General features: G+C 42.7%; 1 protein-coding gene across 1 annotated transcript; it reads left to right on the top strand.

Moving 5' to 3' along the window:
* The first annotated feature begins 2026 nt into the window (after positions 1–2026).
* On the top strand, positions 2027–24434 carry LOC103062787 (transmembrane 9 superfamily member 2-like). Its single transcript, XM_088151491.1, has 17 exons — positions 2027–2406; positions 4569–4636; positions 4772–4865; positions 5625–5752; positions 5968–6097; positions 6928–7055; positions 9377–9488; positions 10970–11049; positions 12853–12961; positions 15453–15585; positions 16757–16876; positions 17273–17330; positions 19357–19516; positions 20277–20428; positions 21248–21359; positions 22382–22553; positions 23849–24434. The coding sequence occupies exons 1-17, from the start codon at positions 2233–2235 to the stop codon at positions 23914–23916; spliced, it is 1998 nt and encodes a 665-aa protein (XP_088007617.1). The 5' UTR covers positions 2027–2232; the 3' UTR covers positions 23917–24434.
* Positions 24435–24978: the final 544 nt, after the last annotated feature.

The raw sequence follows: 24978 nt of genomic DNA, 5'->3' as shown, positions 1-24978 counted from the left end.
GAGAGGAGGCGTGGCCAGGATCAGGGGGAGAGGCAAGAGGAGTTCGGGGCTCGGCGAGTGGGGATGTCTGCGCATGCGCGCTCCCGTGTACCGGTAGGCGCGTGCATGCAAATATACCTGTGTTGGGGAAGGAAGCCTGAATAAAACTATACGAAATAAATACAAACGCCGCCTTGGAGACCGTTGATTTCCTGATTGCTTTTCCGCCTGGGTGGTTTTATGGGGTGCTTTTCTTCAAGATTCCCCGCGCCCTTTTCTTTGTGTTGCTCTGAAAGGAAAAACGGTGCCACGCTCCATAATGTGCACAGATATACCCACAGATGTCATTCTTAAAAAGCAGCCTCAGCGTTCTGAATGCAAAGCAGCCTGAGGCTGCTTTTTGACTGGAATTTGTACACTGCGTCTATAAAATGCATGGGGGGGGCATAATATCCAGCCAAAGCAAAGTTGGAATAGATTTGCAGCAGTTACCCTTGTGACTCTCTCTTCCCTCTCGGGTCAGGTTATGGGTGGTAGAATAATATGCATAAATGTGTAAAAAGGCACACTTTTAAGAATGTGGATGTGTGCGTATAAATGCATTAAGATGTGTCAAAATTTAAGAGTGCTGCATCTTCATGCCTCTATACCAGTGTTTCTCAACCTTGGCAACTTTAAGACATGTGGAGTTCGACTCCCAGAATTCCCCAGCCAGCCATGCATGTTTGTGCAGAGCGCAGCAAAAACTCCAGGAAGATATTAGCCATGACAGCAAACACAATGCAATGTCCATTTCTTGTTTCCCAAAGAAATCCAGTCAGAAAATATATACTAACTGGTGTTTATTGATAAAAATGCAAAATTCCATAAAATGCAAATATCATACAAAATATAAAGAAAAACACATCTTCTCATTTAATGTAGCATCCAAGACTTATTAGCAACACAAGCTTAACAAAATCTCTAGCTACAAACTCTTAGAGAAGAGGTACGCTACTTGGTACTTTGTTACAACTACGTAGCCCATAAAACCTACATAGTGGCTCACACTGAAACAACTAACACCTACTCAGAGAGGCTGAACATTTTCCTCCCCTTGTATTATAGCTCTATGCCACCCCCTGGGTACCTAGCATACACACGCCAATAGGTAGCAGTAAATAGCACAATACACAACACACAATAACAGGTGTTTTTCACATGATCTCTGTAGTCAAAATATTATTTGTTATTGTTGTAGAGATAACAGGATGAATCCTTTCCCATGAGAAAGAAAATCCTGACAAAATTTTCCAGTTGAGCTGAGTCTCCGGGGATTTCCTGCTTCACCCATGTATTTTCTAGGCAATGGTGGCGTGGAAATGGTTTGCCATGGCCTCTTCCAAAAGCTTCTTGTGTATTTCCAGCCTGCCCTACAGCCGGACCCTGCCTAGGGTCAGCTGCATGCCATCGCCTGCTGTTTGCTCCCCATGGTTCTCCACCTGACCAGCAGAAACACGGCCCATTGCTGGACTGGGGAAAGCCAACCCTTGGCCCCTTCCACTCAGCACCCTGAACTATGCTCCAGTTGGTTAGGGGCTCCGGGCCAGGCTAATCTAGCAGATGGTGGTTTATTTTGGGTAGCACATTTTTTAAAATGTTTTTAAATTGTTCTTAATGTTTTTTTAAAACGAGTTTTGTTCTGTTTTTAGCTATTTTGTGGTGCTGTTTTTTGAGTTTTTTCACTTTGTACGCTGCTCAGAGTCCTGTAGGTGAGATGGACGGCTATATACATTTACCAAATCAATACAATAAACAAATAGTTGAGCAATCCATGCCTTGACGCACCGGGAGGTGACCGAGGCTGGCTCACCCCACCCTGATCCGGGGCGCGGTTTGGTGCTCGATGGCTTAGCCCACCCAGCTGCCCTGGTGCGGAGAGCCAGAAAGGGAAAGCTGCCCTTAGCCAAAATGGCGCCGCCAGCGCCGCCGCGCCGAGGTGCGTACGTGGGCGGCCGTGGCGCCGCGCGAGAGCCGGCCCGCCGAGCCTGAACGGCCCCGTAGGCTGCCCTGATCCAAGATGGCGCCGCCGCGCCCGGGTCACGTGGGAGGCTGAGTCGAGCGCTCCACCCAGGCCTGCCCGCGCTTCCTCAGTGCGAGGCCGCCGCCGCCGCCGCCGCTCCTGACTCGCGATTGTGACGCCGCCTCCGCCGCCGCCGCGCTTGGAGCCCCTCGACCCACCGAGCCCGCCGCTGCCGAGGGGAGCGAGCAACGATGGGGAGGCCGCGGCCGAGCCGCCTGTCCGTCCCGCTGGCGCTGCTGCTGCTGCTGCTGCTGGTGCTGGGAGGCCCGGCAGGCCTCGGCGCCGCCTTCTACCTGCCCGGCTTGGCGCCCGTCAGCTTCTGCGAGCCCGCGGAGGCCGAGCAGGAGGGCCGCGCCGGTTGCTCGGTGAGTCTCGGGGGGGGGAAGGGGGCGCCCTCCTGAGGAGCCGGAACTACACTTCCCAGCATCCTCTGCGCGGCCGGAGGCCTGGGAGTTGTAGTCCCACGAGAAGGGCCGCCTGGCTGGGGAAGCGGGGGAGGGGGAGGAGGGTGTGTGTGGAGGGGTGTGTGTGTTGGCACGACACGCTTCCTCGAGGGAGGACACGTGTTTTCCTGAGTTCACACGAGCCCCCACCCGGCAATCCAGGGATATCTTGAAAGGGGGATTCAAGAAGGTCCAACTAGTCTGGGCTGGCGTGTGGGGCGGGGTGGTCGTTGCCCCCATAAGGGTTTTCTGACCCCCCCCCATCGGTTTGCAAATTACACGTGACAGATCAGAGGGATTCACCTGCAAAATGGGAGTCCTTTTCGAAACCTGAATCCTGCTTAAATGGATGGAGGCCATTTATAGGATCCTGATTCCCCCCCCCCCTTCTGTTTACTAGTCAGAGGAGCTTGGAGGATGGCGATAATTAGAGGATAAAAGAAAGGCTTCCTTAATTGCAGCCGAATGGATTGATGGTCCTCCGAGGGTCCTGCCTGCTGTTCTCAGGAAGACCTCCTTGGTTTTCTTTTCCTCTCCTGCAACCCGCCCCCTCCCCCCCATTTCATCTTTCTGGATCATCACATCAGGCTTAGGGAAGCTGGGTTGGAACAAACAAAATGCGAGGGGGACTCTCCTCCTCTCATCGGTTGGTCTAAATTGCATGGGGATCCTCTTGGCTGCCCGAGTGCAAGACATAGGAAGATGGATTTAGGGCGAAAAGTAGGGAAAAAAGGACTAATGGTGAGGGTGGTTTGCTGTCATCTAGAGGAATGGGGAAGGGCTGCCAGAAGATCCATCTGTCTGGCGTGCCTTAATCTGAGTTCTTGCCCTGAGATGGTATTGGACTTAATGACCCTGGAGATCCCCTTGCAATGCTTATTTATTTATCTGAAGGATTTATAGGGCTGCCCAGCTTGCACAAATGTGACTCGGAACAGCGTACCGCCATAAAACCAACCCCATGAAAGCAACCAAAATCACAACAACAAAACACACTCAGGGTGCACCGATGTATGTTGCACCTTGCAGGACGAGCTCATTAGGATTCTGTGATACCCATCTTCTACTTGTTCAGAATATGAGTAGAGCTCAGGAAGAAAGAGTGCGTAATGTAATGGTCATACAGGAACAATTCAGCTGAATGAATAGGAGGATATTTCTTCCTTCTTCCTCTCTGGATATTTCCTGCTTCCTAGTTCTTTGTTGGATGAGAGGTGGCATGCTAAGGGGCTAGAAGGTGTCCAGCATCCTGGTTTCTTGCATCTGCCTACATGTATCCTTGGCTACATTTCAATGTTTTTTCAAATTGCTTTGTCCTGCTGCTGGGAGCAGCTAAGCAGACCTAGGCAACTCTGCGTATGTTTGGTTAGTATAAATAAATGTGCCCTGTTTTATGCTTTTTTCTAAACAGGATAGAACCAGAAGCCACAAACCATGACTGAATTTGCTTAGCTGCTTCCAATGGGCCACTGCTATTCACAATTAAGTCAAAATTCTGTAGAATGTGGTTTATTGTGACTTCCATAAAAGGCCACCATCTCTTGGACTTGGTTATCTGTACATAGAAATATGAAAAATAATTCAGTAGGGTTTCTGTGAGAGGTGCCTAGCTGTACAACCACCTTTGAAGGGTGCTACATAATGTTAGCTAAGGTTCTGTTGTTAGGAATATGGGTATTGTTTTAGGGTTGAGGGTTTTTGCTAGTAAATTGTATGAGCGTAGAGCTAAACATTTCCTAGCTGTGGTATAAATGTTTTAGCCTTACCTGTATGTGAGACTGTATTTACAACTAGGCAAAATTTGTAAAAAGACTTTTAAAGCATCCTAGAAGCAGCTTTTAACCACTTGTGGTTGGAAATGATCAAAATATATCTTCTGGGTTTTAAAATTACTGTTGCCAAGGTCAGTTTCCAAATTCAGATCAATAAAATGTGTAAGATGCTTCTGTTCAAAACTCTTTGTCATAACTGGTGAGTGAGAGTATTAGAGTTAGTCTTCTATGTTAATCTTTGTATTTAAGAAAACTTAGTTCAGTGCGTTGCGTTCAGTTCAAACTATTTAAACAATGTCTCTTTTCTTCTAGCCCAAAATTGAGTTGTTTGTAAACAGGCTGGACTCGGTTGAATCTGTTTTACCATATGAATATGATGCGTAAGTACACCTCGCATCTAGAAAGGTGCTGGGCTGGGGGTGGCTTTTCTAGTGTATGGATTACAGTGAGAAAAGAGATGAAGGGTTATACTCCTAGCTGTTCTGATGTTAAGAGTAAACTTTGTTGTTGCACAGTTTTGATTTTTGCAAAGATCAAACAGAAGAAAGGCCTTCAGAAAACCTTGGACAAGTTCTATTTGGCGAGAGAATAGCCTCTTCACCCTACAAGGTAATCACAGACTTCCAAATGCTTTTGAGAAGCTTCTTTTGGGTTGTGACCCCGGGCAGGTTCTTCCTCTTCAGTCACCTGCTTGTTCCTGCTTGACAGAGGTTTCATGGAAATCAGCTGGGGGCACAGACCCGGGGTGGCCATGAGGAGGATGCATCTGTGCACTCTTGTCTTTTGCAGGGTGTAAAGGGCTATTTAGAAATTGTAGGCAGCCCATTTTCTTTCCAGATAAAGCTGACTGTTGGTCAGCTGAAAAGGAGTTCCAGAGGTACACTAGAAAAAGATATAATTATTGCAGAATCACTGTTGCCCCTGCTGTGTGAGCTTCCGAGGGGCATATGTCTGGCTGCTGCTGCTGCTGGAAATAGAGCACTGACTTCCCTGACATGCTTGTGGGGCAGAGGGGAAATGATACCGTCTTTTATTTCTTGCCCGTCTTATTTCCAGTCTTTGGCTGATTTTATGAGGACAAGAAGTTTGTCTGTCTCCCAGATGATGGCATGTTGTCTGCCAATACCCTTCTATGTAATATATTTAGAGTGTCAGAAAGAGAGAGAGAAAAGGAAAAAGGAAGAAAGTGATGGGGCACCGAACAGAAAATGAAATCATGGAGAATTTTTAGATAGGTATTAAATGGCAGTCTTTAACCTCTGGCTGGACAAAATGATTATTTCAAAAACATGATCTTGAATGAATGCCAGCTGAATTGCTTTAATAGTATGGATCAAAACATTTAGATCTCTTTTGTTTTTATGTCAGTTTATATTTAAAAAAGATGAAGAGTGCAAGAAAGTGTGCATGAAATCTTACGACCCACAGAAGCCAGAAGACAAAAATAAACTGGATTTTTTGAAGAAGGGAATGCGATTGAATTATCAGCATCACTGGTGAGTAGGATATGTTCTCTAAAATCACTGATCTGTATAGGGAAGAATAAGTGTTGTCCAGCCATGTTCTAAAGATAGAAAGAAAAAAATCATGGGAAAAGCACTCTTAGTCTTCTCTAGTGTAAATAAGTGTAAATTTCTGAAGTATATTTTAAAAGCATATAAACCCCATACTGTTTATAATATAGAATGGTCTGAACATTTTTCTTCTTCAGGATTGTAGATAACATGCCTGTGACTTGGTGTTACGATGTAGAAGATGGCCTCAAATACTGTAACCCTGGATTTCCAGTTGGGTGTTTTATTGCATCAGATGGCCGGATAAAAGATTTTTGCGTAATGAGTGTAAGTAATCAAAAGCATATTTCTCCAAGTTTATTTGAAGAGCAATCAGAAATGGCATGGACTGTGGGTTTGTGCATCACATTAAGGTATACTGTTGTTTGTTCAGTTTTGGCTTAGAGTATTAAGTAATCCCAGCAAATTCTAGTTTATTCGGTAATTGCGATGATAGTCTAGATGCAGGATTAGATCATGGACACAGTGTCTGAACTGGCAGCCCTGTGTGTATTTCGATTTCTCCCATGTGGGCTGGGGAATTCCGGGAGTCAAAGTCCACGCGTCTTAAAACGGCCAAGGTTGAGAAACGCTGCCCGAGGTTGAATTCATTTCAGAAAACAAAGAACCATTCAACATTCATAGAAATGTTGTGATGCAGTTCTTTACCCAAAAAAGTATATGCTGAAATGCAGATTTTAAAATAGGATATTTTACAAATAACATGGGGAGGGAGGGAATATTCAAAAAATGGAATGGAATATGGATTTTTATTCAGTTTTTTCATAGTGAATGCATGCAGATGTATGCATGAATGAGCCATGGAAAGCTTATGTGAACTCCAAACAGTCTGCCCTGTCTACCTCTGGCTGATCCAAATCATGAACTTAAGGGTCTTTGTTCTTTGGGAATGTGCTCTGTCTGGGAAACTGACTGGAAATTTATGTAATCCTTACTGTTTGTAAATCAGCAAACTTTCAGTGTATCTGGGTTAATTTCTTTGTTTTATAACACAGATCTGGTACAGCTAACAGCATTGGCCAAGTGCCTGTTGCTATCTCCCCCCCCCAAAAAAGTGCAGTTTTGGGGGTATTTAATGGTATCTTAATATCTTTCAGTCTGAGTTCAACAAGAAGAACACTTTCTACCTCTTCAATCATGTAGACATTACAATCACATACCACAGTGGAAAAGATGAGAACTGGCCTGGGGCTCGACTAGTCGCAGCTCGGCTGGAACCCAGAAGGTAACTGCTCCCTTACTAATTGTAGTAGGTATCATTTCGTAGGCAATAAATACTTGCCCTAACTCAATTTGGTTCTCTGGCATAATTAATTGGAGTGCTAACAGCACCTTTGAATGCCACTTGGAAGTTTCTGGTGGTGTAAAATGTAGCAGGGTGGTTGTGGCTAGCACTCTTTGCCACTGTGCTTTGGGCCCTGCCCTGCTGGGCGTTGGCTTCCATACGCAATTCAGAGTGCTGGCTTTAATCCCAAAGCCCTGGATGGGTTGGTAGCTGTAGGACCATATTCTCCGCTGGTTTTGACTGCCAAGTTCAGACATCCTGGGAGAAGCTGCTGGCATTCCTCAGCTGTTGTGAAGTGAGGGAAGCCGAAACTCAGACATGCTCTGTTAAGGAATAGCAACGGGCGTTACTTAGTTGGCCTTCTGAAAAAAAATGGTTTTGGTGGGGTTTATGATGACCAAGATGATGCTGGTTAATGATTGATGGTTCTTTCTGTTGTTCTGCATTGGTGTTTAATTCTATGACTTATTTTTCTATTTTTACTGTGGATGCTTCATAGCACGGTCAGTTTTTCGTTTGATTTGATGCCATCCAACCCCATGACTCTTGACAGGTCATGCTACAATGAACAGAAAAACAATTTAATAGGAACAATATAAATGCAAAGTGAAAGAAAAAAAAAGAAAGGAAAGAACAAGATGGTAATCTTGTACATTGTTGTCTATGTTGTGAACTGCCAAGAGTCTGATGGATTGCAGTGGGCACAAATTGTTTTTATTTATTTATTTATTCTTATTCAATGTGTGGTTCAAAGGGCGTCCTGGATTTTATCCCCCACACGGAGAATTCAAGAAGGATCTCTCTTAATAAACATAGAATGGCTTATATGTGAAGCTGACTTGTATTGGCTGAGTTTATCTCCCATGCTACCCTTGATTGATTGAATAAGCCGCACTGGCTGGGTTCTCAGAGCATGCTAAGCCAAAATCCAACAGATCAACTTTATAAAAGGATGATGGCCTCAGCCTAACCCCAGAAAGTAAACATCTTTTCTATTAAAATAATCGAAAAATAACCCACGAATGCCTTAGTGGGGTGAAGGAAATTCAGAAGGAGCAAATAAGTTCATAGCACTTTCTTAAAACATGGCAGTGACGAGGCCCAGTTTCTATCAACTGGCAACCCTCCAGAGGTGTGAACCATGGCTGGCAGGGCATCTCTTCTGCTGATTGATTGAAAGCCTCTAAAGGTGGCAAGTGAAAATGATCAGTGCTACTGACCTTAGCCAGTGACCCCTGAAGTACTGGTAATATAGAGATCATGATTTGGTTGATTTATTTATTTAGTCAATTTATCTAGCTGCCCTTGCAAGCAAGTCGGGCAGCGCATAATTATCCTTTGCGTGTGGTTGTGCACTCCACAAGAGGGCGGAGTAGGCACGGTTAAGTCCTTTGCTTTCCTTTTGCTGATCCGCCCATCTCTCGTTCATTTGGTGAAGAAGCAGAACATCTCGCTGATGTTTTGTTCTCACATTTTTATCAACTACTCTTATTTTTTTTTCCTCAAAACAAAATATTCTGGAGTCTGAAGATACTGCAAGAGAATAATCTGAGATGATTGAAAATCAAAGGGGGGGAAACGCCCACAGTTGAGACTGCACCAATCTTTTTTCTTTTTTTTGGTGGTCCTGAAATTCTTCAGTAGAATTTTATTTTATAATGGAAAAGGAAGATGATGTGTTGTTGTTGTTTTAATATTGCTGGCTGTCGAGCTTGACTTCCACCCCAAAACTTTCATGAAGTTGTAGTCTTGTGTTATTGATGGCTGAGTTACTGGGCTAATCAAAGCTATTCCAACCAAAATGGTTTGAGTATTTTCCAGCGCTTCATTCACTAAGATTATTCTGTGTAAATATATTGCAAGATACATCTAATTCTATCTGAGCCCACTTGAACTGTATATTTGCCTCCTCTGTAATAGAAGAAGATTCTCAGGGCTGGTCTACAGTATATCGATCACTTAAAATAAAATATATTATATTGTATGAAATGCAGGTCCATGATTTTTCCATTATTGTTCTTAAAACTGGGAATCCAGCATGTGTCTTCACTTAACAATATGATGATGATGATGATGATGATGATGATGATGATGATTTCATTAGCCACCCAACTCCAAAGGACTCTGTATATTACATGAGTATCATATGAAGTGGTCCTAGATCTTAAATAAGGCTTCTGGTTTTTAAAATTTTCACCAAATTTGGAGGAAGGTCTCTAGATCATTCTATAAATATAATATGTATATATTTATCTTTGCAGTTACAAGCATACAGATATAAACAATTTATCCTGTAAGGGTCCCCCTATGGAAATTCCTGCAGAATTTAATAACAAATTGGATGTGATCTATTCATATTCGGTGAAATTTGAAGTAAGTATAACTTGTGTACGTACAATCACAACTACTTCAATGATTCAGATTTTCAGATTTTGATGCTTAGTGGACAGATAGCATATACTAAACCTCACAATAAGCTTCTTTACAATATATATTTTTTAAAAAACAGATATTGTCCTAAGTATAAACAATATTACCAAAAGGCACACCCTACAGAGATCATTCATATTTTCCCAAATATGCCTTCCATAGTTGGGTTATGTGCTGTGTATTACACAATTCTTCCAGTGCCTTCACACATAATTGATTGCCTTTACGCAACTTCTTTGAAGTTTTAAACCACACATTTTCCAAGGAACTGCCCATAATATGTGAAGGTTTTTTTTTAACAGAAGTCAGAAAGTGGTTTGGTACAAGCTGATGATAAACCGCAAGATGTTCTTTTTCAGAAGCAATATGTTTCCATTGTTCATAGATTTACTGATCTTAACAAGGGAGAGGGGTAGACCTGCCTCTTTTTTAATCTCAGTGAAAGCTTGCTATTGATGTAGAGTGGCTGATTGACTGATAGCTTTCTGGAGAATCTGCCAGAGCACAAACACTTCCAGAGTGAGCTTAATACCTGGATTTTCATGTGCTATCCCATTCTGGTGGTATTTTTGCAACAGCTTAAGGCATTAGCTGATTCTGCCTAGATTGCAGAATGGCATCATGTTCTATTAACTTTCCCTTTGACTTGAATCTGTAATCTTGCCACATCAGTGATTATTCCTTGGGATCATTAATGGATGAGCCACCTTTTTAAAATAGTGGAATGCAATGGCTGTGTAACTGAACAACTCTTCTCTTAAGATGTGTTAGTCCTGTTGGGACTAGTTGCTTTTATGGAGAATAGATAATCACTCTGAGTCAATGATTTGCACACTGGTTTCTATATGCATAGGCTTTGTGAGTTTGAAGGATCCAGTTTTTCAGTGCATGGCAGTTCAGGACTTGGATGGGTATCCTCTAAGTTGTGGTGGTTTCTGGTTTCAAATAATTGATTGAATGCAAATAGCTTTTGCGCAATCATTTTTATGGAAACGGTCAGTGTGCATCCTGGGTATTGCTGGAGGAGGAGCAACTTGAGATCCAAGGGCTGTGTGGGACCCCAGATCCATTTTTATGACTGTTCCCTCAAATCCTGTAGTTGCCAAAAACCATCAGCATGGTTTCTCAACATTATGAGACCGAGAACCCTAAAAAAAAAATCCTAAAACAAGCTTAATATAGTTTCTAAAAAGCAAGGAAAAATATCCCCTCTCCAAAATATTGTGCAGTCGTACAACCATAGGCGTACAAATCCTGTTTGTCCTGATGCGCTGTGGGAAAATGGCACCATGTCACATCTGGGTCCCAAAAGCAAAGACGGCGTGACACTGGAAGTCTTGCAGTCACAAGAATGAAGGTTGTAATGGGGTTTATTCTTTGGGAAGAGACTTTTATGATTTAGCTCCAATTTCTTCCCCATGCAGGAAAACAACGATATTAAATGGGCTTCAAGGTGGGATTATATTTTGGAATCCATGCCTCACACCAACATTCAGTGGTTCAGGTACGAATGTTAACTTCTGAAATAAATGGCTTGGATCGGAACTGGGAAGAGCTCAACCCGCTTGTATTTATTTGAGGAATTCTAGTGAAAAAAAGATAACTTTCAAGCCAGTGAACTTTCTTGTTTTCCTTTGTGGAGCCTTAGCACGGTTGTTCCTCTCGGGAGCAGCTCTGCGTATTCAGTTTCACTCAAGAATGTCCCTTTTGAAGAAAATGTATTTGCTTTTATTGCTGTTTCTTTCCGAGATTTTCTGAAATGTTACAGTTGACCAGCATTCTTTTTTTTAAAAAAAAATGCTGTCACATGACTTGCTTAAGAATGTTATCTCTTTCACTGTTAAGGAAGAATTCAGCAGATATGGAAAAAAAGTAAAATCCTCTTGCCTGCCTTTATTCCGTGCAAAGTAAATATGCATGAAATGATTCAGATGGGATGCAAGTCCTTAAAAACGTTAAAATAGTAATGACGGATTTGAGACTGAAATTGATTCATCAAAAAATTGCATTTCAAGTTTGTTGGACTGCCCAAAGAATGTTTTGGAAAAGATGGATATCAGATTTTCTTTTAGAGTAGTATTTCAGCGTATATAAGCAGGTTCATGGGAAATTCCTAATCATTAAAGATGTTACGGTGATGCTGAATTATGTCCCCAAACTCTGGAATCTGATGGTCAACGAGGAATTACAGATGTAAAAGGCCTGGGTATAGCAAAAAGAATTATATTGAAAATTTGGAAAAAGTGATATTATTCCAGACATTAAGGATTGACTTCTGGATATGTGTAATTTATCTGTTCTAGAAAAGGCAATATTTTCATCTAAACAAAGAATGAAGTAATATATTCTTTGGTATAGATTTTATGTTATCTTACAATAATATAGTGGTATCCTGTAATTTTTATCTTTTTTGTATTTGATGGCAATACAGTATTATAAGATTTTGTTTGTAAACCAGTGATATCTACATATATGTTAGCTGTTTAGTATTGCAATTTGTTATGTTCTGTTAGGGTCTTTAAAAGTTGGGGGAGGATCTTTTTTATTTTCTTTGGTTTGGTTTAATTTTAATTTTGTTCATCATTGTTTTTAGTATTATATGATTCTTTTCTGTTGGTTAGCTTTTGTATCCCAGCACTCTTTATTTTTTTGCAGTCTTCTAAACAAATAAGAGTAAAGATGATTAAAAACAAACTGGCATTACTATCAAAATTTGGCAGTCTATCTGACAAACCATGTTTTGCAGATGGCCACTAAACTGGATTTGGAGCTGTGGCTTGAAAACCATAATTAGGGAATGGGGTAGCTTGTTATTAATATCCAAACCAGCTAACTAGTTTGGAAAGCTGCTTGCCTCTTGAAGACCATTAGGTGAGATATCATTTATGAAAGGTGGGAGAGAAGGGAAGCCATACAGAATGCATGTTTTTTAAACCAAGTCATTATTTGTAGTCTACACCATGACTTCTTCAAGTCATGACTTGACATTATGTTATCCATGGGAGAAACTGATAAGCTGTTAATTAGCATTATTCCCAAAATGGAAGGACATGGATTTAAGTATTCATACTGTATTTTATTCATTGGATGCATCATGCCTTTCACCCAGGGTGTGCTGATTCCACCCTGAAAATCAGGGGCCTGATAGTTTTTTTCATCATGAAAAAAAAATATTATTGTCCTCTTTGATTCTCTCTTATATTTTTGTGACTGGTCAGTCAACAAGCCTTTAGTTCCCTTGTAGTCTTCAAAGTGGTATGCAGTACCTAGAACTGGTTTGAAATCTATTTTCCCCCTTAATCTGCAGCATAATGAATTCCCTTGTGATTGTCCTTTTCTTATCGGGAATGGTGGCCATGATTCTTCTAAGGACTCTTCATAAAGATATTGCAAGATACAACAAAATCGATTCTTCAGTGAGTAAGCTAAAACTCTTTTAAGCTCTCAAAGTTAAAGGGAATTGACCTGCAGAAATACATGCGGGTGTGAGATTAGAAGCTTGACAACCTTGATGGATATTGGCAGCTAGTACTGGAGCCTCTGTCAACGGAAAGGTTGGGTTCTTGTAAAGCTGATGAACCAAGAGAAGACAGAATGCTTGACCTATCTATAGCCGTTTGTGTGGTCCTTCAGATATCTGGCCCATGCTTTGACACTAAACCATGGCTTGCCTATCAATAAAGACCAACTGGTTGGGTTCACACAGCATGCTAAACTAAAACCAGGTCCACCGCACACAGTGTGTAAAATCTGTACAGTATTTCTAAGAGCTGACACTTTGCTTGGTGAATCTCTTCTTTCTCTTTTTCTTTTTTTCATTTGCTCGACTATTTGCTAGGAAGCCCTAGGTGGTCTGCTTGCGAAAACAGTTCCTGCGGCTGTCTTAGTGAAGAACTGTTAAAACTGAAACCAAATAGTCCATATTTACTTAACTAATTAAAATGAAAGTCTGCAAAAAGTCGGGTTTCCATCAATTGTCATTTGGAGGTAATGAGTAGGCTTGTAGAAACCCTGCTTCCCTAAATTGAGGAGTGCCTTGCTTCATATGAAAGAAATCAAAGGCTCAGCTGTAGTATATAATTTGATTTCTTTCCCCCCAACCAAGCATTGCCACATTGCCAGGGCGGACATGGGACAAGAGCATAGCTGTCAAATTTCTAGGAAAAAGAGAAGAGTTTTTGCTCTTCTCTCTTTCCATGTGAGGAGTTTAATTTATCTACCTGTCCTTGTATCTCCCTCGGCGTCACTAACCTCCTAAATCTCATACATTGGGGAACATCAGGCACGATTCCTTGCCGTTGCTACAGAAAAAAAAAAATCCTTCAAATTTACTTCCAGTGTGGTTGTCATTATCCTACCGAAGTAATAGGTTCAGATTTCATCCCTGAGCAGAAGGTTGAATTTGATAACCAATATCCTTTCCAGCTTGTAGAATATCCCCTGAACATGTCCTTTATTTATTTGTTTGTTTGTTTTGAAAATTAGAATTTCTAGAATTGGTGGATATTGTTCCTTGTTGAGATCAGTTTACAGGTGGGCCATTGGCTTTGGAAAGTAAAACTGTCACCTTAGGGAAGAACTGTCATCTAATTAAAGAGGTCTTAGTCAATCAAATTAAAATCCACAACAGCCCTTTTAGTGACGGGGAACAAACTATTGTATCAGAAGGAGAAAGGGTGCACTTTACCTGTTCTTTATATATGCAGCAAGTGCCAACTTCGAAAAGAAGTTCTCCTTCTGTATAGTAAGTCTGTATAGAAGTTCTCTTTCTGTGACTGAGCACAGAGTAGTTCTTAGTCTGTGATTGTTATCTGCCCTCTGTACAATTACCACTGCTTTCTTAAAAAAGCGAGCTGACTTGAAAAACACCTGGATTGATCGCTTGAGTTTCGTAAATGTGCATGCTGGTAGGCATTGAAATACTGTAAAGATTTGTGCAGGAGGCAGTTCACAACAGTAACAGCTGCATCCTGGGATTTGAAAAAATGTAGGTGCTTACGTGCCAAGTCTAAGGGAAAGAGTTTTCCAAAACGCCACTGTCCTCTCTCTTACCAGACTGTCCCTTGATAACCGGGCAGTTGAATTGCATTTGAAAGAAGGGTGCTCAGTAGTTGAACTTGTGGATATCTGCAGACTGAGTAGGTAGGAAACAAAGGTTCAGACGTTGCCTCTTTCTTCCTGCACCATTTATGTTCAGGTAAGCACTAAATGCTTGCCATGAAAATTCTTTGGTGAAATCCTGCTTCCACTGGGGATGGGAGAAAAAGCAATTTGGAAGAATCAAACTGCATCTGGATCAAGGACAAAAAACAGTTTAGAAGAATCGAATTTGCATCCAGATCAAGGGGCATTGCCTGGGGAGAAAAGCATTAAACAGCCAAACCCTAGTAGGGACAGAGTTAGTTCAGAGAAAGCTGTATGGGCTAGGTGGTATTTAGTATTTCAGCTTCAAATAGGGTTTTATATTTAGCTAATAGGTTATTCTATTGATTTTAATGTGGGGAGAAAGCGGGAAAATACCTGAGGCACACAGGTGCATCTTCAGATTTGAAATGATTTTGATAATAAAAGACAAAGGGAGATAAATGTGTTAAATGTCGCTGCTACAGCTTACATTAAACACAGCCTTTTGTATAATCCCTGTGAACAGTGTGGCACTTACGCTAAAGTCTGCTAATGTTTGTTTCTTGTTCCCAATATAAGTGATTCTTAATAAATCTGCATCTTCTGTCCCCTCTCCAGCTTGCCATCGGGGAGTTGTAAAATCGGCGTGTAACGAGGCCGATGAAATTAGGCCCTTTTAGAAACCAACCCCCAAAGATAATCAGGCGGGGAAAGTGACTTTCACGTCTGGCGTGTGCTAATTCCCTGTCGCGTGATGCTCATCTAATAAAGATGTTATTACAGGAGGATGCCCAGGAGGAGTTTGGGTGGAAGCTGGTCCACGGAGACGTGTTCAGGCCGCCCAGGAAAGGCATGCTGCTGTCTGTCTTCTTAGGCCAAGGGACACAGATTTTCATCATGACGTTTATTACTTTGTGTAAGTCCCGCTTGACTGGCTAAAACAGTGTTTTTGGGCAACACCAGCAATGTATGTGGAGTGTTTCCCAGTGGATGTAAAAAGACTGGTCCAGCCCCCCAGACAAGGATTGGCAGAAGGTGCCAGTGGGCATCTGGGCATCTGCCACCCCCATTAGATTAAACCAAATATTAATAATAAATCATGGCAAAGGTGGTTGGTACATCTTGTGAGAGTTTGACAGTCTTACTCAAAATCTTGGAGTGAAATTCTCCGCTTCTGGGAGAGCCAGTTAGGGAAGATTGTTGTGGGTCAGTGGGGGGAAGGCAAACTCTAAGGCGAGGCATGGTTGCTGATCCCGGCCCCAGAAGGCAGCATTGGGTAAGCTGTGGCCTTCCCCATGCCGCTGGGCCACGGTTCCAGCAGCCCCAGCTCAAAATGGCCAGCGTTAAGGAAAGGGGGAGTGGTACGTCAGCGACGTTGGGAGGGCCAGTGCAATTTCTACTTTGATTTAGAGTTTGACCCCTGGGGAGGAAAGGGAACATGGAGGCTGTTGTGACATGGGGTGTTACAGCGTCATGATAAACTAGTAAGAGTATTATTAACGTCAGGGTTGTTTTGCTTTGGGAGGGAGACGGAGATGAGATTACAGTGGCCGAACCATCACTACTCAGCTTGGCGCGGGTGTGTTTCTGAGGCCAGCCTCGTCTTTCTCCCTGGATTTGCTGCTGCCTCAGCATTTCCTTCTCACAAAGCCAGTGCCCTTCTTGCCATTTCAGCTGGAATGGGAAATGGTTTCCTAGCAGGAGGAAGTGCAGGCTTTCGGTCCACATTTATGCTAAACAAACAAGACTGGCTGAGAACTTGACAAGGGGAGGTTGCTGCCAAAGGCCCCCACTTTTTCAGGCATCAGACCAAGATGCTCTGAGGCTTATATGGGAGGAGTTGGGCTTGGCGGAATGGCCCAGGCGTTGCGTGCTACAGGCCCCAGTTCCATCCTTGGCCTTTCTGAGACAGGCTGGGAAAGTCTTCTTGAAACGCTGAAGAATGTTTGCCAATCAGTGCAGATGACTTGAACAGGAAAGAGACCTAGCATCTGAGTCCTGTCCTTTGCTTTGTTAAGAAAAAGGATGCCTGAATGACGTGCAATCTCATTTCCCCTTCGACACCTGCTTGTTTGTCTTCATTCCAGTCCTTGCCTGCCTTGGGTTCCTTTCACCAGCCAACCGAGGGGCTTTGATGACCTGCGCAGTGGTGCTTTGGGTTTTACTGGGGACCCCAGCGGGCTACGTGTCTGCTCGAATGTACAAAAGTGAGTACGGTGTGTGTTATGGCAGGAATGGCAACAGCCATAGAAGAGGTAGAGAACTGTGTGAGATGGAGTTGTTCCAAACCCTTCCTTGGACTTCTCTCTGCCACCTTTGCAGGATGGCAACTGTGGTGGTCTTTCACAGGGTTAATGAGGAAGGAGGCTGGAATCGCTCCACAGAGATCTGCAAAATAGTTGTCTTTGCAATAATTGTGTTCTCCTTATTCACGTTGCTTTTAAAATCCAAGAGGTTTAAAAAGCTGCCAGTGAGGTGGCACAGAGAGGTGGCAACAAGATTTAAAAACCTCGTTGGCATTAAACTAATCAAAATTGGTTTTAATTTTCCAGTGATTATAAAGGATGAATGTAGTAATTGGTGTTACTTCTTTTATTTCTTAGCATTTAGAGGTGAAAAATGGAAGACAAATGTGTTGCTGACAGCTCTCTTCTGCCCTGGGTTAGTAACCACATTCCATTTTTTGATAAATAGAACTTTGTTGTCCATATTTTTGTCCTTGAAAATTGGTTAATGTGCAAAAAGGCTTATGTTATTTATCACAGTTAATTGACATTTATCAAATTCAGTTGATTGCAATAAGCCCTCTTGACTTCAGCATTGTTGAATGCAAGATGAATTATTGTCTGTGCATCTACTGTTTCTTTTTCTCATTCTTTTAAAAATACATTTAACTTTGTAGAAATCTAACATGTCTCCCTCTTGGTTTGCTCTGTATGAAAGTGGTACTTATTTTACAGGGAATACAAACGATCATTTGCAAAAATCCTCATTGATTTACAGTGTTATATCCAGGATAGTTATGATGTGAAGCAAAAACTGAGCAAACCATACAATGTTTTCTTGCAGTATGTGAATCCAGCCATTCAGTTGTAGCTTTTAAGGAAGTTAAGACTATACAGGCTCAGTGAATCTCATTCCCAAAACATAAAATACCTGATCAAGTCTACTTTTTGAAGGTAATTCTTAAGGAGGAGATTCTTGCTGTTTTGATTCAGAATTCAGGAAAAAAGTCTCAGCAGAGAGTATGCCTGAGTAGATTAGAATTAGACAATCAGAGGGGGCAGGAAGGAAGAGAATGCAAATAGCCATCAGTTTCATGCTGATACCAGACGCCCCAGCTAGAGATCTACTTCCTGATGCCAACTGAGTGGCAAAATGCCACACTGATAACTTACATTCTAAGATATAAATTCCGTTTCATAAAAATAGAACGATTGCCTAGATGATGTGCATGTTTGTGTGAAGAGGGACCGCAAAATAAGAACAGATGTTTCAATTATGCCGTGCCAGTTCAAGAGATTTGCATAATGCCCCAAACAGCCTGAGGCCATTTCATACTCTGTGGATTGATTTTGAGAATCTGTGGACGGGCAAGATTCCTCTCTCTTTCCCTCCTTCAGAGGAATAAAGCAGAGCTTTAACAGCCTAAAGTGCCGTCATCCACAAGGATAATCGGTTTATGGGGTGTGCGGCTTTGTGGGACATTGGTGTGCCAGTTGACCCTTCCCATCCTTTTCAGCTGAAAGAAGATGCCTCTCTCAGGCTTAATTGAATTGGCTGCCTCTTTGCTTTTCAGCTCAGTTTTGCTGGGGAAGGAGCCTGCTTCTGAGCAAGCCATCAATTGGGCTGTAAAAATAGTTGTGTAATGAGTCCCAGGCTACTAAGCTTTCATTGGCCCTTCCTGGCACTGCCTCGGTGTGCAGCTGACGCCCCGTCTGCTCGCTGGAAGGTGATGCTTTCAGCTTCCAGGCGAGGTTAGTGGCTGCGAAGCTGCAGATCTGCTGGACAGGGAAGAACTGCACATGTGCTGCTTTTTGAGAATAAGGAAAAGCGGCCTCTCTCACAATGGACTGTGAGGCATGACATTCAGTGGGAAGAAGAAACTGAGTTTTAAAAAGGTGGCTTTAGAGATGGAATGTAGCATTTGTGGGCCTGCTGAAGCCATCATTTTTTAGAAAATAGAATTGGGGTAGTGGGAGGGTTCCACAAATAGTGAAGGGAACAATGAGATCTGGGCAGTATTTATTTCCTTCCAGACTTATTCTCGTAGCTAATAGCATGTTCATAATGTAGCATGGAAAACGGTGCTATCTGACATAGAGGTGCACAGACCCAGATGGATTGGATAGTAGCTTCTCATGGTTGTAATCTCATGGTAGCTGGCAAGAGCGCTCACCAAAGCAGAAAGGTGAGATATAAGTCAAATAAATAAAAGGTTGACTATTTACAGCCCAGTGAAACATTATTTTTGGACAGTATAAGCCATTCTGTGCAGCCTACGTGCAGAGCGGACGTATGCAGATGGAGTAGGGTATGGTGTTCACCACAGTAGATACTTAGACCGTTTCGTCTGTGCCTGAGAATTCTCCAGATTTTACCAAGATGCCCCTGAGTTGAACCCCAACATACTGGGGACCCTGGGTTAACCCTGGCCCTACGTGGGTGCCTTCTTCTGCTCCCCCAGAATCGTCTTTGCCGACTTCTTCATTATGAACCTTATCCTCTGGGTGAAGGGATCCTCGGCTGCTATTCCTTTTGGAACGCTGGTTGCGATCTTGGCCATGTGGTTCGGAATATCTGTCCCACTGACCTTTATTGGTGCATATTTTGGATTCAAGGAGAAGGTAAGTGAGAAATAAAACCATGCTATTTCACTCTTTAAAAAACCCACTGCTTTCTGTGAGAAAATTTGTCCTTTTTCTGAATTCAGAATAGCCACGGATTTGAGTCCAAGGAACATTCGGGAGGGATGGTGTTGGGGCTGTTCTGTGCACGGTCCTGGCCACATAACACAACCATGTGTTGGGGTGGAGTGATTGTGCTACACCCTCTTATCTCCAACCTGGGGCCCTCCAGGTTTCGAGTGCCACCATGGCCTCAGATTGGAAAGGCAGCACTACAGAAGAGAAATGTGGCAGTAAAAGAAATCAGACTCTGAATTCTGGTGGGTTATCAAAAGGTCTTGCAAACGGCTCTTAAAAATCAGGGGCTTGGATTTCATGTGGGTATGGGGAGATTTTACGCAAGGAACATTTTTCTTCTACGTTTGGAATAGCTCTTTCTGTGCTGGGCTGGAACAGTTTATTTGGAATTCTTAACAACAGATCAGCGATTTTTACTTTTTCGGGGGCAATTTTTTTTTCCCCATTTCCCCACAGGGTGGCTTTTCTGTTTACTTATGTAGAGTTTTCTAGAGTTTCTTAACATGGCACTGTTGGAATGGGCCAGACTTCCATTCGCAACCCGTATGCATGTGTGTACACACACACACACGCGTGCGCACACACACACACACACACACAGCATATTATCATTGCAGTACATTCAGAGGGTGTCAGCTTGGGAAAGCCTGGTCTAATTATCTGCACGAATTAATTTTCTTAGCCCATTGAGCACCCAGTGCGTACGAACCAGATTCCTCGCCAGATCCCAGAACAGTCCTTTTTCACCAAGCCTCTGCCGGGGATCGTCATGGGAGGCATCCTGCCATTTGGATGCATCTTTATCCAGCTCTTTTTTATCCTGAACAGCATTTGGTGAGTAGTTCCCCTTTCCGTGCACTTAAGTCTGCCATTCCCCAGCCAGCGTGACTAGTGCTCAGATATGATGGTCATTCCTGTCCACCAGCAGTGTGGTGAGTTCTCAGCTTCTGCATGAAGTGCTCCTGTGTAAGTCAAAAACACTTCTCCGTAGCAGAGGACGTGCTGATTCTTTGCCTGGATTTTGCTGGAAATCGTGCAAGGTTTGGTCGTTTCTCCTTTGCAATTTCACGCTCGTTCTTAAAGCAGTGAGCCTGTTTCCACGTGCTTCAGTTGTAGCTGATTTTGTTCCTCTCAATACCAAACTTTAAGAGGTTATTTATTTATGCTGCTGCTAGCAGAAAAAAACACTACTACCAAAAGCAGAGAGGCGGCCGGCTTCCTTTCACTGGATGTGGTCAAGCAAAGGTTGGGCCGTCCTCTGTCAGGATGAGGAACTCTGTGGCTTCAGTGGCCTTTTTCACCTCTAGGGTTCTGGGGACATAACGTCCTCCCTCTGGTAGTCCAAGCACAGAACAGTGACTCATTCAGAAGCAGAGGGCAGATGGGAAAGTTCTTAGGGCCGATAAGTGGCCTGTGATAGAGAATCAGCCCAGTTAAGAAGGTGAAGACCAGAGAGGATGGATTCACAAAATCACACACTAATCTGGTGATTTACGGGCTGCTCCCCATTTGGAGAGCAAAACTCTTCTTTCTGTCATTCTACTATTCACAATCCCTGCTAGGCCTCCTTTGTGGATTGAATCTGCATACTTGAGAAGGGGGACGGATTAGGATATAGGCTGACCCAGGTGCCTTTTTTCCCCCCCATCTCAGGTCTCACCAAATGTACTACATGTTTGGCTTCTTGTTCTTAGTCTTTATCATCCTCCTGATCACCTGTTCAGAGGCCACCGTCCTGCTTTGTTACTTTCACCTGTGTGCCGAGGTAAGCAGGCGAATTGGTTTGGGACCCAGATGAGTGTATTGTTAGATCAGACCCGTAGTATCGGGTAATTTTGGAGGCTTCTGCTCCTTCTGCCCGAAGTTGCATAGGAGGATTCGTAGGCGTCATGGCTGCCGGCTGGGAGAGGCTTGTTCCATGGAAGGAAAAGCTGGTGACACGTGGTCTGCAAAGGCAGGAGTCCCTTCCACATAATAAGCATCTTGGGGATCCGCAAGTGTTGAAGACTGGCAATAAAGGAAAATACTTACCCATGGTGGCAAAAGGCCAAGGAAAGGAAAACTGAAATATTTTTCTATTTGCTCTTGCCAACCTGAGAGCCTGTGGCAGTTTTTAGTGCCCAAGTGGCCTTCTTGGCGTACCATCGTTAAAAAGGCATCTGCCAACCAGATGGAACATAAAAAGGGGGCTTGCCCCCTACTTGCATTTCCTATGATGGGTTTTGAGGTTTTTACGCCCAACTAAACAACCCCATTAAAGTGCGGAGCCAACGTAGCCCCAAAGAACCAGGCTTAACAGCTTAGAGAGGGAATTAAAAAGGGTTGAGCGCCGCTGCTTCTGTCCAGGTCCTTTTTCACAGAAGGAAAAAGAGAATGCAAGGGTTTGGGGAGTGTGCCATGATTAATTTGGAAAGCAGAAGGATGAATTGATCAGAGGTTGGGCGAATTACATAGTGCTGACCCCGTGACCCATAGATGCAAAATTCATTCCACAGATATATGGAGACCTGTAAGGGAGGCAGCAAAGTCAGTTAGGTTTTCTGGGGACAAATTTTGCAGACGTTCTGGGAGTTGTTCTCCGGATGTATCTGAAGGACCTCAAGTTGGTGCAGGAGGCTCTAAATAATTGGCTTCACCTTCTGAGCCCTCATTTTGCATCAGGCTCCAGTTGGTAGATTTTGGAATTCTAATTAAAAACAACAGTATTCCCCCACCGCTGGCCCTAACGTAAGGGGTTTTTCTGTCTTGTACATATTTGCTCTTCAGCTTCTCTCGTTGTGTTCCTAGGATTATCACTGGTGGTGGAGATCATTCCTGACAAGCAGCTTTACAGCTGTTTATCTCTTCATCTACGCCATTCATTATTTCTTCTCAAAACTCCAGATCACTGGCATTGCTAGCACCATCCTATACTTTGGATATACTATGATCATGGTCTTGATTTTCTTCCTTTTCACAGGTGAGTCCTTTCTGAAATACTGAAGCAACCCATATTGGAAAATCTCCTGCATTACAGCATACAGAGACTCATTAATAACAAGACAGAGTTTGCTCTGTCTGGTTCAAGTATAATATTTAACCAAGACTTGTACTGCTTTCTTTGAATACACCCAAGGAAACAAAACCCGCTTTGAAAACATTTTTAAATTGCTTTAAATCTGCTATCAAATGTGCTTATGTCTTTCCAGACTGGCTGCAATTAGAAGTGGCTTCTGTAAATATGCTCCTTAGAAAGGAGGATTTCTCTTTGTTCAGACCAATCCCTAGATGGCACTGCTATTTACATCACCAGGATAACTTGTGAGATCACCGTGTAATGCCTTGGGGCACATCTTCCTCTGATTAATGTTCTACGGAATAATCATTTTCCCCAGATGCAGAGGAAGAATTAGGTGCTTAACCAAGCTGCAGTTTTCTACTGTTCCTTAAATAGAAAACATCTGGGGAAGCCAGTAATTCATCCATTCCATTGCCTTGCCTTTGAGAAATTGTACCAGCCAGAATTACAGAGAGTCATATAAACAGTTGCCTTTCACTACATGCCATATTGCTTCAAACATTTGATTGAAGCATAGCTTGGTTTGTGGTAATTCTACAACAGGATTTTGATCTTTGAGCATGATGCCAACCTTTTAAAACTGCAGGTTGTTCTCAGCCTGAAGTAGATTTTTTTATAATTTTATAATTACTCAGACAGGCTCTGTAGATGCTTCCTGACTCAGTTCCCACCAGTGTCTAAAATCTTTGCTGCGGAGAAAATATGTTTATGCCTGAGTGTATTGTGGAAACCACAACTGATCCTTTCTGGCTTTTGGTGACAATGCAGTGATTGATGATGGAGATGGCAGGAGGGTAAAGGAGCTTGAGCCAAGAGAGGCTGGAATTATTTCCATTTTGAACTGCCCTCCTTCCTTTGGCAAAATATTTCCAATATTAATTGAATGGTTTTTAATTTTTTTATTGGAAATGTTAGCCAGTTGGTTAGGCTGGGTGGGGAATTCTGGGAGTTGAAGTCCACTCACCTTAAAGTGGCCAGGTTTGAAAAAACACTGGTTTAGATCCAACTGTATGTGTTTACATTATCTTGTGCATTCAGGCTAAGAATGAAGCTTTCTCTTAAGCATTCACTGTCAATTTTTGAAAAAGAATCCAGAAGCAAGCTAGTTGTCTATGTTCTCCACGTTGGTGGAATATGGTTGAAGATGTGACTCTCTTAATGTCTCTCTTTCTAAAAGATTTATTCTTGTTTTGCAGGAACGATTGGGTTCTTTGCTTGCTTCTGGTTTGTTAGTAAGATTTACAGCGTCGTGAAAGTAGACTGAAGAATCCTCATCTTGCTTTTGAACATGTTTCTTGAGTTGCCGGATACACACGCATTAACCATGTACAAAAGACAAAGCATTTCATCTTAAAATAGTTAAGATATCCAGAGCTTCTATCTTGGCACCAAAAGGCAGGTTTTAAATGGAATGGATGTCAGTAATGTGAACACTTCTGAAAAACTTGACTTGCTTTTTCCCAATGCCCCTTCAGAGATTTTTGTTGGTTTTCTTGAAAGAGAGCAAAACTGATTTAATAACAAAAGCATATGCATTATGTTCAACACTGCTCCCCCAGTGGAGAATTCTCTAAACGTTTGTTTTTACATGGTTAACTGATTATTCTGTCACAGAAGAGGTCTCTCCGGTAAAAAGTGACTTTTAAAACTGAATTTGGATCTCCTTTGCGGTTGGTCGTCACCTGATACAAAAGTACAACCATTAAGTGTTTAGTGCAGAGTTCTGCGGGGTGGGGGAAAAACCAACACTTCCTTTGTTTTAAATAAAACTACACAATTCCAGCAGGCTGGCGTGTGTCTGTTTCATCCATCGATGATTGATACTGTCTAGCTGAAGATGTGAAAGAAATGATCTTTTACTGGCTCAAACAGTGGGTACCTATCCTGTACTGGCTGTGCTGATTAGCTGTCTTGCTGAGTACCTCCCTTTCAGAAACACGCAGCTCTTCCAAGCTCAAGGTGATTTATTTTCTCTACAAACAAGCTGCAAGTTGAATTAAAGAGGCAAACTCGTGTTCTCCTTGCCGTCAAATGCTTGTCCAGCCTGTGCTACTCTGTTCCTTTCTCCAGCTACCTCTGGGTCTCCTTCACCTACCCAGAGGGTTGCTGTTGGAGGCACTTTTTTCTGTACCCAGTGACACTTTATTTAATTGTAGTTTTGAATTTGCATGCCCACCTCCAGATGAAGTGAGGTTATTTTTTTTAATAGTTCTAAATAGAAGTGTGCTAAGCACAAACCTTATTCCCAGCACATGGTGAACACTGGGTCAGCCTTGCGTGAGAGAGTTTTGCTGCTACAGGTAGCCCCCAGGTTAAGAATACTCGG

Source organism: Python bivittatus, unplaced genomic scaffold, assembly GCF_059951505.1.
Source record: "Python bivittatus isolate LINGU-HERP-01145 unplaced genomic scaffold, Pbiv_v1 ctg000670_np1212, whole genome shotgun sequence".
Lineage (NCBI taxonomy): Eukaryota > Metazoa > Chordata > Lepidosauria > Squamata > Pythonidae > Python > Python bivittatus.
This window is presented reverse-complemented; position numbering and strand designations above follow the sequence as displayed.